Genomic DNA, 16,523 nt, shown 5'->3' on the forward strand with positions numbered 1-16,523 from the left:
CTCCCAAGTCAAAGAGAAAATATTACCAGAAGGACACAATTCAAATACCATGGAGCTGCAGTCAGGATCACACAGGACTTAGCAGCAACTACATTGGAAGCTCATAGGGCTTGGAATATAATATACCAGAAGGCAAAAGAGCTTAGAATGCAACTGAGAATCAACTACCCAGCAAAACTGAATGCCCTCTTCCAGGGAAAAAGATGAACCAGGGGAATTTCAAATGTTCTTATTGGAATGGCCAGAGCTGAACAGAAAGTTTGATCTTCAAATACAGGACTTAGGTGAAGCATAGAGATTGGAGGAGAAGGGGAAAATATGAGGGACTTAATGATGATAAACTGCATGTATTCCTGTATAGAAATATGATAGTGATAATACTCATATGAACCTTCTCAGTTAATAGAGCAGGTAGAAGGAGCTTTTATAGATGAAGCACAGGAAAAAGCTGAATTTGAAGATAAAATGTGGTGTAAAAATGGAGTCAATAGAAAAAAGGGAAATGTAATTGGAGAAAGAAAAAGGAGAGGGGGAATAAGCCAAGATATTTCATATAATAAGATTTTTCTTCATTACAATGAGCTATTGCAATGATATGGAAGGGGGGAAGGCAAGGGGGAATGAGGGAATCTTCACTCTCATCAGAGTTGGCTAGGAGAGGAAACAGCATATATACTCAATGGGGTATAGACATCTGGAGTAAGAAGGAGAGAGGGGGGGACAGAGGGAAGGGGTGCGGATGTGAATGATGGAGGAGAGGGTGGCCCATGGGGGGAGAGTGGTCAGATATAATATTTTCTTTTTTTACTTCTTGCAAGGGGCTGGGATTGGATGACCTTTCCAGGACCATAGGGCCAGGTGGATGCTGGGCCTAAGGGGTGGTATAGGGGCTGGGGGCCTCTTGGCTTCAGGGCTGGGGATCTGTCTGCTGGGCCACTCAGCTACCCTACAGCTGAGTCAGAGTGAAATGAGAGAGAAAATATAGTACATGGTAGTGGAGAAGTACTAAAGGAGGGAGTTGCGATCAGCAATGGCAACAGTGGAAAAATATGGAAGTAACTTTTGTGATGGACTTATCATAAAGAATGTGATCCACCCGCGACAGAGTTGGTGGGGTTGGAACACAGACTGAAGCACATTTTTTATTATTATTATGGGGGAGGGGTGCAGGGCAAATGGGGCTGGGTGGCCTGCCTGGAGCTGCATAGGTGCTTGATTGTTGGGTGTCTGAGGCCGGATTTGGACCTGGATGCTGCTCCCTCAAGGGCCAGTGCTCTGTCTGCCACCTGGCCGCCCCTACTATTATTGCTATTTTGTTTTATTTTAGGTCTTTTTTTTTCTTTTTTTGGTTTTTGCAGGGCAGTGGGGTTGGGGTGGCTTGCATGGGGTCATGTAGCTGGGTGATTGTTGGATGTCTGGGGTCAGATTTGGGCTTGTATGCTCTTGGCTCCAGGGCTGGTGCTCAGTCCACTGAGCCACCTGGCCATACCTACAATTATTACTATTATTTTTTTTAAATTTTAATTTTAATTTTTTTCTCTCCCCTTTACTTTATCACTCAAGTGAGTCTTCATTTTGGGGGGAGGGAGTATTTTGTTTATTCTTAAACAAGAATATTTTATTAATGTATAAAAAAATTATTTGTACAAAATGAGAATAAATAAATTTAAAAATAAAAGAAATCAGAAGGTGAACATGCCCTGATTTGAAAGAGAAAAAGAAGTGAGACAGCTAGACAGATAGATGGCCAAACGCACCAAGATTGACTGAAATCTTAAAATCATAGATTGGTATATTTGACTTGGGTTTCTGATAAGATTTTAGAATACCTTTAAATTTTTTTTATTTATTTAAGGCATTGGGGTTAAATGATTTGCCCAAGGTCACACAGCTAGGTGTACAGGACTTAGATTTGAACTCAGGTACTCCTGACTCCAGGGCCGGTGCTCTATCCACTGCTCCACCTAACCGCCTCTAGAACACATTTTTAAAGAGATGGTTTGTGAGAATTAAGAAAGGGATGTGATTTCTTCCTGTCAGCACAGTTTCATCAAGAACAGGAAGTGCCTAACAAAATTTATTACCCTTTCTGGTTTTGTTTTTCTTTCTAAAATTGGTAGATGGTAGCTCATCAAGGGAATGCTTTAGACAGACATGATATAACTGGATTTAAGTAAGCCATATAAAACAAAATATCTCACATTATCCTTGTAGACAAGGTAGAGATATGTAGCCTAATATCTAAAGAAGGATGACCATACAGAGGAGGTATCTATGGATAATTTTACAGGTGACAGAATGGATAGAGTATAGGACTTGGGAGTAAGAAAGACCTGAGTTCAGCTTGGTCCCAGATACCAGCTGTAACCCTGGACAAATCACTCAATCTCTATTAATCTGTTTATAGCATCAATTTCCCAAGGTTATTGTGAGGGTGAAATAAGAAATTTGTTTCCCCTCCCCAAAAAAATTACAAAATTAAAGTGTGCCATAAATAATCATCATCATAATGATTATGATGATAATTATTACAATTTGAGAAACAGCCTGGCAATAAAAATTTGCATACACTTTGATCCAGCAATACCACTACCAGATCTGTATCTCAAAGAAATCACAAGAAAGGGTCAAAACCCACATGTACAAAAATGTTTATAGCATCTCTTTTTGGAAAATTGGAAATTGAAGAGATGTCTATCAATTGGGGAATGGTTGAAATTGTGTTATATGAATGTGATGGGGTACTATTGTTCTGTAAGAAATGATGAGTGGCTAAAACAAAAAACAAAACAAAAGGTGGCTAGGTGGTGCAGTAAATAGGGCACCGGCCTTGGTGTCTGGAGTACCTGGGTTCAAATCTGGCCTCAGACACTTAATAATTACCTAGCCATGTGGCCTTGGGCAAGCCACTTAACCCCATTGCCTTGAAAAAATCTAAAACAAAAAACAAAACAAACAAAAAAAAGAATTCATGAGTGGCCAGACTTCAGAAAAGCCTGGAAAGACTTGCATGAACTGTTGCTTGGTGAAGTGAGCAGAACTAGGGGACATTGTACACAATAACAGCAACATTGTGTAAGGATCAACTATGTTGAACTTGCTCATCGCAGCAGTACAATAATCAAAGACAGTTACAAAGGACTTGTGATGGTAAATACCATCCATATTCCAGAGAAAGAGCTATGGAGTCTGAATGCAGACCAAAGCTTACTACTTTCAGTTTTTTAAATTTGTTTTGTGTTTTATTTTTTCCATCTTAGTGTTTTTTTTTCTGATTCTCCTTTTGCAACATGATTAATATGGAAATATTTAAGCATGGTTATACATGAATAGCCTATCTTAGACTGTTCTGTCAGGGGCAGGAGGGGGAAAATGTGAAACTGAAAACCTTACAAAAACTATCTTTACATATAATTGGAAAAATAAATTTAAAAAATTTTTTAATTAATTTAAATTAATTTTTAAATTTTAGGTTTTTAAAAATAATTTAATAATTTAATTTAAAATTTAAATTTTAAAAAGAGAAAGAAAAAACTGAGCCTGAAGAAGAGGAATCATTGAAGGGTTGACCTGGGAGAAAGAGTTCAGGCTTGTTTTACTTGACCCCAGAAGTCAGAAGTTGTAGATTTAGATTTCAGCTCTGTATTTGTAAACATTTTCTAATGGACTGCTTCAGAAGATACTTGGTTTCCAGGTTGTAGAAGTGTGTCAAGCATAAGCTGAACAATCTTTTTGGGGGATGTTTTAGAGGGTATGCCTAAACAGATTGGTTGAATATGGACAAGAGAGCCTCCGAGGTCCTTCTGGATTCTAGAAAAATAGTGGATTGAGAATTGGTTGAATAGTCAGACAAAAAAAAAATGGCCATTACTCATTTGAGATCAACTGGGGAGGGAGATTCTTTTCTGCTTGAAAGATCCCCCTCCTCTTTTAGATCTGGTTAATGCTATCTCACTGTACACCTGTTATGTCTTCCCTGTAGAAAGCAAGGATTGTTCCCTTTTTTGTTTTTCTGCTTTGAACAGTCAGTGCCTGTCATATACAACAGATGATGAGAGCTCACATTTATAGAGTATTTTCTGGGCGTATAATGTAACCATCTGGGGCAGCTAGGTGGTGCAGTGGATAGAGCACTGGCCTTGGAGTCAGGAGGACTAAATTGGAATCTGGCCTCAGATACTTGACTCTCACTTGCTGTATGACATTGGACAGGTCACTTAACCCTGATTGCCTTGCATCCAGGGTCATCTCCAGTTGTTTTAATTCATATCTGACCACTGGACTCAGTTGGCTCAGGAGGAGAAAGTGAGGCTGGTGACTTAGCACAGCACTCCCTCACTCAAATCCAAATCATGTGCTTGTCATAGCATCATCTCCCTGATGTCATGGTCTTTTTCAAAAATGAAGGACAAAAGGGGGCGGCTAGGTGGTGTAGTGGATAAAGCACCGGCCCTGGAGTCAGGAGTACCTGGGTTCAAATCCAGTCTCAGACACTTAATAATTACCTAGATGTGTGGCCTTGGGCAAGCCACTTTACCCCATTTGCCTTGCAAAAACCTTAAAAAAAAATGAAGGACAAACATTAATGTAATTATCCTGAGAGATTAGGTGATATTACTGTCCCCATTTTACAGATGAATTCCCTGACTAGGGTCACATACCTATTAAGTGTTTGAGATTGGATTTGAATTCAGGTTTAATTAATTTAAAGTCAGGCCTCCACCTTTTGGCTACCATCTGCCCAAGTGCTTAATAAATCTTCATTGAATTAAGGAGAGTGCCCTAAAGAGTTCCTTGTCTCTGTACTATTCAACATCCTTTCCAATGACTTGACTGAATCAAAAATTGACAAACATTTCTTTAAGTGTAGGTAAAATATACATAAAAGATAGACAGTGGAACCAGGAGTGTTATGCTAAGCATATTTACAGGTGAAATAAGACTTGGCAGACAATTGATTCAATGGGGGACTTAAAGTCTTCCAAAGGTCTGTAATGATGGGCTAAATCTTTATGATGTAACTTCATAGTAATAAATGTGAAAGCTTTCATGAGACTTCAGAGAAACAACTGTATAAATGCCAAATGAGAATTTTGGGGCTAAACAATAGCTGGAAAGAAAAGTCTGAAGATTTTAATGGATCACAATTCAAAAGAAGTCAGTAGTGGTATATATGTCAGACAAGATACATTCTCAGGACTGATTAAGAAAGGCATAATTTAGAGAACAAGAGACATGATTGTTCTACTTTACTCTTTATAAGTATTTAAGGGTTTGTTTGTTTTTTAAATTTTAAGAAGGATTAGATAAGTTAGAACACATCTAGTGAAAGGCCACTAGGTTCTGAGGCCTGGAGACTGCCATAGTTGAAGAAATTAGTAAATTTTGCCTAAAGAAGAGAGGGCTTATGGGGCAGCTAGGTGGTACAGCAGATAGAACAGGAAGATCTGAGTTCAAATCCGGTCTCACACTTGATACTTACTAGCTGTATGACTTTGGGCAAATCACATAATCCCATTGTCTCACAACCCCCCCCCCAAAAAAAAAAAAAATTGAGGGCTCAGTGAGGCCAGGATAGCTTTCTTTAAGTTTTGTGAACACTATAATATGGGAGAATTACACTTATTCTTTTGGGCCTCTGAAGCAGAATTAGAAGCAATGGTATGACTTACAGAGAATCAAATTTTTGGTTTGGTTTAAAAAAAAAACCCCTTCCTTTTAGAACAGTGTTTTTCCTTCACTTGTAGTCTTTGATCAGAGGTAGAATACAGCATTTTCCTTGTTAAGGAATTCCTGTTTTGTTATGGGTTAGATTAGATGATCCCCCTTAGGGGATCTGTGATTCCTTGATACATAGTAGAATATGGTAGGGACAAAGAAAAGATCCCAATAAAATATCATAGAAAAAAATTTTGGAGGAAGAACTTACCTTTCAGCTAAGGGCATCAAGGAAATCTTCATCAAGAAAATAGCTTCTGAGCTGGGCCTTGAATATTTTTGCACCTGGGATAAAGAAGTTAGTTATGGGCATGGAAGATAGCTTATGTGAATGTATAGAGGGAAAAAGAGTATAGGATAAAATAGGGCAATAGCTAGTGGTCTAGTTTGATTGGATGTTAATGTAGATTTAATAGTATAAGATGAAAAAAGATTTAAAAGATTGATTGGAGTCAGGTTTGTGAAAGACAGTAATAGCAATAATAATAGTGTACAGCAGTTGACATCTTTGTAAGAGCAATAGGTTTAAGATTTGCAGTGTATATTATTTTAGGTTAAGAAGTTCGTATTTTTTCCTATAGGTAGCAAGGAGCTACCAAAAAGTTTTTGATCAGCATTATGACCTGTCAGACCTGTATACTAAGCAGATTATGTTGACTTTTCTGTGAAAATTGAATTGGATAAGTGATTGACTCTAGATAGGGAGACCAGTTACAAGAATTTTTTTTCCTTTGGTTTTTGCAAGGCAGTGGGGTAAAGTGACTTGCCCAAAGTCACACAGCTGGGTAATTATTAAGTGTCTGAGGTCACATTTAAACTCAGGTCTTCCTAACTCCAAGGCCAGTGCTCTATCCACTGTGCTACCTACCTAGCTGCCCCCAGTTATAAGACTCTTAATATTGTCCTGGGGAAAAGTGAAGAGGTCCTCTGCTAAAGCAGATGAATGGGAACAAAAGGAAGAGAATATAGAGATAGAATGACAACAACACAATTTTACACATGGCTTTAGCTTATTTGATCTTCACAAGATGAAGGTACTGTTAGGAACTAGACTTCAGACTTGGCAATTAATTGGATGAGGAGGTGGATCTGAGGGAGAGGAAAAAGTTGAGCTTTAAGAGATCCAGGCTGATCAAAGTAGTTCTAGCACCAGAGATGGAAGACTCAGGGAAAAGTTGGATACGTAGATCTGGGGGATTTTCTTTATAAAAGTGACAAGTGCAACCTGAGACTTGATGAGGTAAATAAGGCAGAGAGAGATTAGAGATTAGAAAAATCATATTAATTTATGCAAGCATAAATTTCTAAGCTGTTTTAGCTCATTAGTACTATCTGGAATGAGCTGGGTGTGCCTTTGGCCACCCCCTATCTCTGTTCTGTAAATCCTTACTTTAAACTCTTACTAATTTAGACATAATGTTGCAAGCTTCCTGCATTTGGATATTCCTTTTCCCTTAATTCTTAGAATGAAAAACCTCTGTTTCCAAGGGTAACTAGCATTAGCTCTGGGCTTTCCTTTCTTCCCATTTTGCCCTTATAAGTCTCTCCTGTTTTATCACTTCCTGCTTGAGCCTCCGATTTCTTTCTCTTCCCCTCCCAGCCCTGGGGTGTAGGCTTTCTCCATGTGCCCAGTTGTAACTGTTCACAGCTGTCTGAGACAGCAGTGAATGAGGAGCAGCACAGAGTCTTAACTTTCATTTTACAGAGAATATGTTTGATGCTTCTGCAGACAGGTTGTAACTAGCAATCTTTTCTCTTTCTTCTAGAACACTGAGAATTTGCCCCAGCATTTTAGAAAGGGGACTCTGAGTGTGTTAAAGAAAAAGTGGGAGAATCCTGAGCTGGGAACAGAGCCTCAGCCAGAACCTCTACGGAACAACACTGCTGAGGTGAGGCTAAAGGGTGACCATCACTGGATTCCAGTGGAAAACAACACTTCTTCGGTATCTGAGACGACCCAAACAGAAGGGATTGATACCAGATCTAGATTTCAGTCCCCTTCTGAAGTCCTGATCCAGCCTCGTTATCCCAGCAATCACAGTGAAGAGTTTAAAGTCCATTTACTAGGACCTGGCAAAATGGAAAACTGCCTGAGAGAATCCAAGCAAGAAATAGGAAAACCTGAAGTCAGTGAGAACCCAGATGCTGCAGGCAAAATAGAGAAATATAGCGTCCCACTCAACAGACTTAAGATGATGTTTGAGACGGGAGATACAGCTCAGAAAAAGGTAAGGACGGGACCAACTTAAACTTTTGAGCCATCTACTTTTCCTAGTGCATTTAGAAAATCAATAGATTAAGTATATATGGGCTATTATAATTGATATATTTTTTTTTTGCTTTGAGGGTAGTAAATTCATTGAGGGTTTCAGTTACACCTTAATTTCACAGTTGGTTATAATAGGATTTTTTTTTTCCAGGCTAATCCACAGGAATGGAATAAGGTGTGGAATAAGCTAAAAATTGTGTCTTGTGCTTTTCCTTTTATTTTTTCTTTCTGTGTCTTTGTCTTTTTAAGCCTTGATTGCGAAATCATGGTTAAGATTCTCTTCTTTGACATAGCTACAGATGAAGTGTTATGCTAAAGTTTCAGCATTATGACTGAGGGTTGGTTGTCTCTTTTCCAGCTGAATCCCTTCTTTTAAACGTCCTCCTTTGTGCTCTCAACAAATGTTTTCTATCAGCTAAAATCCTTTCCCAGGGAAAAAAAAATAAGTTAAGATGGTAAGCCTAGCCTTTGCCTTCACTAGTTTTGACTTGCAAATACATAGGGCTTGCATTTTCCTACAACTGCTAATGAAATTTGATCCTGCATGTGGACTGCAGACTAGGTCCCTAGAGGGAATTAACTAGAAAATGAGTTGCATATGCCAGTGACTTATAACATAGTCTAGGGGCCTCAGACTTTGTAGATTTTTCCAGTTTTCTCATAGTTTCCTACATATTTGGTTGTTTCAATGGAGTGGTTTGTTACAACATTCATTATGATTAAATAAACAGATTTGATGGTAAGCCATTACTTACTTTACATACCATTTAAATAGGAAGGCTGATGTATGAAGCTCAATATTTAGCCTGAATATCTATTTACAAACTGTTTTTGTGAGGAAGTTTTTTCTACTTGAACTAAAAAATGAGCAGTGAGTACTTTTCTTAAGGCCTGGAAGACCAAATAGAGTGTGAACAAGCTGATCTCTTTTGGGAACTTCGAAAGAACAGCACTCTTCAAATTTGATCCTTTGAAAAGTTCTTAAATAAAATTTGGGAAAATAGCTGTGAGGAAGAAGGAAGATTTCAAAAAAGAAAAAGGTGTTCAAATTTTAAAAGTCAGGTTAGTTTTCTCGTTTGGATAAAAATTGGCTTTCTGTTTACCTTAGCATTGACACAAGTTGTCATTAATGCTGCCTTGCAACAATTTTTATTTTTTATTTTTTTCAAAATGAAGCATGTATTGCCAAAGGCCTTTTTTCCTACTTAAATTATGTTCCCACCCAGTTTCATACTTTAGGCCTGCCAAATCCCCATTTTTCTTCACAGGCTTCATCAAGAGAAAAAGGAATTTAAATGAAAGGAGAAAAATTTCAGAAATCTAAAATGGGGGTTTTAGGACTTTGTTGAACTCAAAGCAGCATTGTAAGTCACCACCTCACAGACCCTCTTAGGGGCAGAAGAGCTGATGTCATACTGACAACATACAATGCAGATACAGAGAGGAAGGCCTGAATGCATGTTGGAACTGATCTAAGGTAGAAAATGACTGGGAGGAGGGATACAGCACAGGCAGGCAAGGTCCAAAGAGTAACTTTGTTTTTTTCTTCATTGCCTATTTTCCCCCATGTTGTTGACCAGAAAGTGATGGGCCAGAACAAGCTTGTTTGTATTCTTGGTCAGAGTAGGGCTCTGGCATACATTTAATAAGAGCCTAACCAGAAGCAAATGGTGTTGGAGTATCTGGTGGTGTCAAGATGTTTGAGAAGTGCTGACATTTGACTGCAAACTTTTTGTTTTAAAGAGTTGTAACAGAGGGGCAGCTAGGTGGCATAGTGGATAAAGCACTGGCCCTGGAGTCAGGAGTACCTGGGTTCAAATCTGGTCTCAGATGCTTAGTAATTACTTAGCTGTGTGGCCTTGGGCAAGCCACTTAACCCTGTTTGCCTTGCAAGAACCTAAAAATAAAAAAAAGAGTTGTAACAGGTAATTGATTGTATAGGGCCTTCAGATAAGAACTACACTTGGCCTTATTGAGGTTTACAGCTGTTGAAATAATTACCATTTTTAGCCTCTAAAGTGGACTAGAGAAAAATTAAACTAATAAAACTATATGTAGTATCTAATTATCTCCATGTAATTATTACTAGCATTGATTCAGCTTTAACCTAGCAGAAAGTTTTTTCTGGACATGTAAAAAACTCATAGAAATGTGGTGTAGTATTTATGGGATAATAGGAACTCTTTTTGGAATGTAGATTCTACTTTATACATTCTAAGAAGCTGTGATGAAAGCTGTCATTAATTCTTCAATTAGTGAACTTAAAGAACATTAAGTACAAATTACAGAAATATAGTTCTGTGGTTGCTCTTCGAGGAATGTTAGCCAATCTTAGTTATTCTTGGTTTGGGGGCAGCAAGAATATAGATAATGGAAATATTTAGTTAATCCAAATTCTAGTATTTTATCAGAGTTACTAAATTGGTCTAATCTTACTCTGTTAGTGGAGGTGTTGTTAAATTTTGTACTGAATATAAAGAAAATCCCTTTGTGAAATTCCTTTTTAGTTAAATTTAACTTTTTAAAGTCACAGTTAAACCCAGTATCGATCATCTTATCATATATATGTTAAAATGACTATGTATGTATACTAGACTGATCAAAGCAACTTATAGTCATTACTAGAAAATAATGCAAATAATATGTTCTGTTGACAGTGAGATTTGCTTTTATAAAGATAGATACAAAAATATATCTGTAACCTCTAGGATTCTTTCCACCCTGAGATTCTATATCTATGTGTGTATGTATACACATACCCACAGAAAAGGTGATTTTAATATATCTTAACTTCTGTAGACATTCCATTCCTATCCAACTTCATTGGCTAAATTTACTGATTTATTGATTTATATGTCTTTAAACATGTGATATTAAAGAATTCTGTTAAACAAAAGCCCAAATTTGTGTTTGGAAAAATTGATAGGCTCTTCACAGTTTTAGTTTTTATATAAGTTTAATATTGTGTTCAAGACTTTATTAAAATGTTTTACTTTTTTGTTAAATTTTGAGTTTTTCACCAAATACTACTTACTTGTCTTCAGGAAATAAAGACTGGGTAAGATAGATGGCTGAATGGATAGAGTGTTAAACCTAGAGTCAGGAAGACCCAAGTTCAAAAATGAGCTCAGTTACATAATAGTTGTGTGATCTTGGGCAAGTCACTTTACCTCTGCCTGGAAGACTGTTAGATAGCTAGCTCAGTGGATAGGGTACTGAGCTTAGAGTCGGGCTGAATTCATATTGCCTAGTTGTATGACCCTAGGCAAGTCACTTACCTCTGTTTGCCTCAGTTTTCTCATTTGTAAAACAAGCTGGAGAAGGAAATGGCAAACCACTCTATTACTTTTGTCAAGAAAACCCAGGAGTATGATCCATGGAGATATGAAGACTTGGACACAAGTGAACAGCAGCAGTGACAACAGGAGAGATGACTAGACAAATAAATAGATAAAGATGCTTGGTATATGTTTACTATGCTGAGTACTAGAAAAGATAGTGCCTGTGCTAAAGAGGATTACAGTCCAGTGGAGGGAGAACACATGCAGATAACACATACAAATAGACTATAAAAAAAATGGGGAATAATCAACAGAAGGAAAACATTAGAATTACAAGAGTTGGGAAAGGCTTCCTGTAGAAAGTAGGATTTATAGCTGGGATTTAAAGGAAGTCAGGAGGTAAAGATGAGGAGGGAGAATATTCTAGGTATGGGGGGGGACAGCTGGGGAAAATAACTAGAGTCAGGATATGGAGTGTGAGGCACAGCAAGGAGGCCTATGTCTCTAGACTGAAGAATATATAGTTGGGGTTGAGGGGCAAGGAAACTGGAAAGGTTGTAGGAGAAGGGGACATATTATGAAAGACTTTAAAAACCAAATAGAGGATTTACATTTGAATCTCATAAGTGATAGAAAACCACTGGAATTTTTGGAGTAGGATGGTCAGTCTTGTGCTTACAGAAGATGAATAGATGATAGACTTAGTTCATGTAGACCAGCCAGCAGGCCAGGGCCAACATATAGTGATCAAGACCTGCACCAAAGTGCCATCAGGATCAGAGAGCTGTATCCAAGAGATGTTATGAAATTAAAACCAAAAGGACTTGACAAGAAAGTGGATATAGAAGGTGAAAGAGAATGAGGAATTAAGAATGACCCCATGCCCTCGACAGTAAGAGGCAAGTGTGGAAGTAGGGAGAAGAGTTTGATGTGGAAGAAAGAAGTTGAGTTTAAGATGTCTGTGAGGTGTCTCCTAAGCAGCTGGAGATGGGAGATGGACTGGATAAGGAAATCTGAGAATCATACATGTCAAGATCATAATTTGATCCATTGGAGCTGATGAGATCATCAGACAAAATCCTGTAGCAGCATAACTGAAGAATGTTCAACATAGTGTCTTGGGAGAACTCACAGTAACAGACATGACTTGGATAAAGATCTAGCCAAGCGTCTGAGAAGGAGCAGTCAAATGGAGAGGAGAACCAGGAGGAAAGACTCTAAGCAGAGAGAAGAGGATGTCAAAGAAAGAGGAGGGTCATTAGTATCGAAGTCTGAGGAGAGGTCAAGAAAGATGAAACCCAAGAAAAGGCCATTTGATTTGGCAATTAAAAGATCTTTAGTTACTTCAAAGAGAGCAATTTCAGTTGAATGATGAGGTCAGGAGTCAGACTTAAGAAAGTGAGAGGAGAGGAAGTGGACCCAGTTAGTGGAGAAGGCCTTCACAAAAGAGAGCAGAAATATTGAAAGATAGTGGAGTAGAAGGATCAAGAGAAAGTCTTTTTAAGGGGAGACATGAGCATGTTGAAAGTAGTAGGGAAGGGAAAGATTGAAGATATATAAGAAAATCAGGATAATAGAGAAAACAATCTGTTGGAGAAGATAGGATGGAATAGGATCATTTGTGCATGCCAGCAGGTCAGCTTTGGAAATAAGTGCAGCCTTTTCATATGAGACAAGAGTGAAGAAGAAGACAGGGCAGAAGACGTGTGAGTGAAGAACAGGGAACTCTCAGAAAATTGTTTCAATTTTTTTCAGTAGAATATGAAGCAAGCTTTTCAGCTCTGAGGGTTGAGGGGAGGGGGAACAATGAGAGATTTGAGGAGGGATTAAAAAGGTTTGGAAGAAGCACAGAGAGGGAAAGGGAAACAGAGAACCATTTCATTTTTGTCTTTAGGACTCCAAGAATTGATGGATTTTTTAAAATCACATAAACATGAAATGAGGAATAAAATAATTTGTTACTGAAACTGTAGTATAAACAGTAACTTGCATTTTAGTATAAATATTGTGGTATATATTATTTTGACATATAGATACTTTGCAACAGATATTCAAACAAGTTCCAAGTTCATTGCTTGAAAAAATGAATTTATCAGTTAACAGAAAGATAAGGCTTGTCTTTTAAATTTTACATTATAATGTAAATACTGTCCTTTTTTGCATTTCTATGTAAAATTTTATTTTTTCAACCACATGCAAAAAATTTTTAACATTTATTTTTTAATATTCTTTTTTTTAAGGCAGTGGGGTTAAGTGACTTGCCCAAGGTCACACAGCTAGGCTTATTTAGTGCCTGAGGCCGGTTTTGAACTCAGGTCATCCTGACTCCAGGGCCGGTGCTCTATCCACTGTGTCATCTAGTTGCCCCTAACATTTATTTTTTTATAAGGTTTTCAGTTCCACATTTTTCTCCCTCCTTTCCTTCCTCTGACTTCCCCTTGACAGTAATCTAATATAGGTTATACATGTATAATTATGTCAAACATTTCCATATTAGTCATGCTGTAACACTGACTTTGTATGATGAGAATCTTCTTGTCTCTACACTTTTAACTTTAATTATTTTGATATATCTGCTATCTTCATTCTGCATTTCTTCAGACAACTGCTTTTCTTGACTTCTTTCTGTTCATTCTTTGCTTAGTAGTAATTTTTATTACATTCACATACTATGATTTGTTCAGTTGTTTTTTTTTTGTTTTTTTTTTAGGATTTCTGCAAGGCAAATGGGGTTAAGTGGCTTGCCCAAGGCCACACAGCTAGGTAATTATTAAATGTCTGAGACCGGATTTGAACCCAGGTACTCCTGACTCCAGGGCCGGTGCTTTATCCACTACGCCACCTAGCCACCCCTGATTTGTTCAGTTTTACCAAGATTTAGGCTGATAATTTATTTCCAGTTTTTTATTAAAAGTAGTACTACTATATAAGCACTGTTGAGCATATAGATATTTTCTTACTGTCCACTACCTTCATGTGATATAGTCCCAGTAATGAATTTCTGAGTCAAAGGGTGTGAACTCTTGACTAGGGTTTTTTTTTTTATATAATTTCAAGTGTTTTTTTGAAAGGAGTAGAACCAGTTCAGAATTCTTCAGCCTTGAATACCTTCCAGTAGCCCTATCCACAAGGAATTTCTCCCTCTTTTGGCAATTCGCTAGCATGAAAAATGTGAGGGTAATACCTTAGAGTTATTTTAATTTTACTTTTTTCTTATTATTATATTCGTTGATTATTAAATTATCAATAATTTGTTATTGTGGTGATTTTTCTGATATTTAATTTTCATTTTTTCTTATTTTTTGGATCTTATATACTCTTTTCTGATATTTTAAAATTATTCATATTCTGTGACCATTTCATGTTGCATTTGAACAAAGTAAAACTAAAATTAATGATAGAAAAATATTTACTTTGTAAAATATTTGAGCTCTTTGAGGTAATGAACTAGGAATGGTAGGTAGTAGTGTGTCAAGAGACAGTTTAATCATTTTGGGGGGTAAAGTTCCCAAATGTAAAGATTGATCTTCAATAGATTTGAGAAAGGAAAAAAACAAAAACACAAAGGAAATTCTTAACAATGCTTACTAGTGTAAATTTTTGGAAAGCAATAGGGCTACATACATTAAAGTTACAAAATTAATCATGACCTTTGAGCATTTCTGCTTCTAGGACTTTATCCTAAAGAAAATCTGAAACTAAAAAATAGGTTATGTTTACAAAATTCATAATATTCCTCTTTTGAATTGAGGCAAGAGATAGGAAATTGAGTTCAGGAACTAGCTATTGATCTAATTTGTCTAGAATGTAGAGTTCAAGAGGGGAATATTATTAATTTTGTAAATATAGCTATTTTTCAGTTTCAGATTTTCTTTAGGATAAAGTCCTAGAAGCAGAAATGCTCAAAGGTCATGATTAATTTTGTTAACTTTAATGTATGTTGCCCTATTGCTTTCCAAAAATTTGCACTAGTAAGCATTGTTTTTTAAATTTTTATTTATTTAAGACTGTGGGGTTAAGTGACTTGCTCATAGTCACACAGCTAGGCAGTTTTTGCCTGGGACCAGATTTGAACTCAGTTCCTCCTGACTCCAGGGCCGGTGCTGTATCTACTGTGCCACCTAGTTGTCCTACTAGTAAGTTTTGGTAAGAATTTCTTTTGTGTTCTTGTTTTTTTCCTTTCTCAATTCTATTGAAGATCAGTCTTTCCATTTGGGAACTTTACCCCCCAAAGATTAAACTATCATAACTCTTGACCCACTACTACCATTCCTAGTTCTATACTTCACAGAGCTCAAAAAAAAAAAAGGATCCATATGTGCAAAAATATTTATTTAAATTTTTTCCTTGGCTACAAATGATTGAAAAATGGGGTGACTATCATTTGGGGAATAGCTGTACAAGTTATGGTATACAAATGTGATGATATTATGTGCTATAAGAAGTGATTAAGGGGGCGGCTAGGTGGCGTAGTGGATAAAGCACCAACCTTGGAGTCAGGAGTACCTGGGTTCAAATCCGGTCTCAGACACTTAATAATTACCTAGCTGTGTGGCCTTGGACTAGCCACTTAACCCCATTTGCCTTGCCAAAAACCTAAAAAAAAAAAGTGATTAAGGAAATTTTTTCAAAAAAATGAGGAGACATATATAATCTGATGCAAAGTGAGCAGGATCAAGAAAAAATGTATATGCTAACAGTATTGTAAAGATAAACAACTTCTAAAGAGTTATGAATTCTGTTCAATACAATGACCAGCCATAAAACCAAAAGATTCATTGATAAGACCTGCAGTTTACCTCCAGAGAGAAAGAGCTAGTAGACTGAGTCAGGGAATTTATTTTGTGATGGGTTTAGTTTTTCTTGTCTTCTCAAGACTAAAAAAAAATGAAATTATTTTAAAGAAATTTTTTCATTGTATTAACTTATAAAAGTTAATTTTTCTACCTTTATGATCTTGACTTAAATCATTTTAAATATGAGGAGGAATTTTGGACTCCAGAGTTGTTTGAATTGACAGTCTTGTAGCAGTAAATTTTCCATAACAATATATACTATTTTCTTAAATACAAATAAATCACCATCAAAGATTCTATGGTTTTATAATATAAGATAAAAATGGGATGATTCAAATTTATATTATCTACAAATTTCTTAAGTATTTCTTTTAGATAAAAATGCTGAGAGGGACAAAACTTATGGAATATACAACTCTGTAGCACTTCACTAAAGCTCTTTTTCCAAGTTTCCTTACA

The 16,523-nt window shown here is 36.8% G+C and overlaps 1 protein-coding gene across 3 annotated transcripts in view; it reads left to right on the plus strand.

Moving 5' to 3' along the window:
• LIMA1 (LIM domain and actin binding 1) overlaps positions 1–16,523 on the plus strand; it is a 125,621-nt gene that overhangs the window by 65,808 nt on the left and 43,290 nt on the right. For all 3 annotated transcript variants that reach the window (XM_074225938.1, XM_074225936.1, XM_074225937.1), the window contains one exon: positions 7,485–7,946. In XM_074225938.1, the coding sequence (XP_074082039.1) occupies positions 7,485–7,946 (462 nt within the window). The remainder of the gene's footprint in view (positions 1–7,484; positions 7,947–16,523) is intronic.

The sequence above is a fragment of the Macrotis lagotis genome, chromosome 2 (genome assembly GCF_037893015.1).
Source record: "Macrotis lagotis isolate mMagLag1 chromosome 2, bilby.v1.9.chrom.fasta, whole genome shotgun sequence".
Lineage (NCBI taxonomy): Eukaryota > Metazoa > Chordata > Mammalia > Peramelemorphia > Peramelidae > Macrotis > Macrotis lagotis.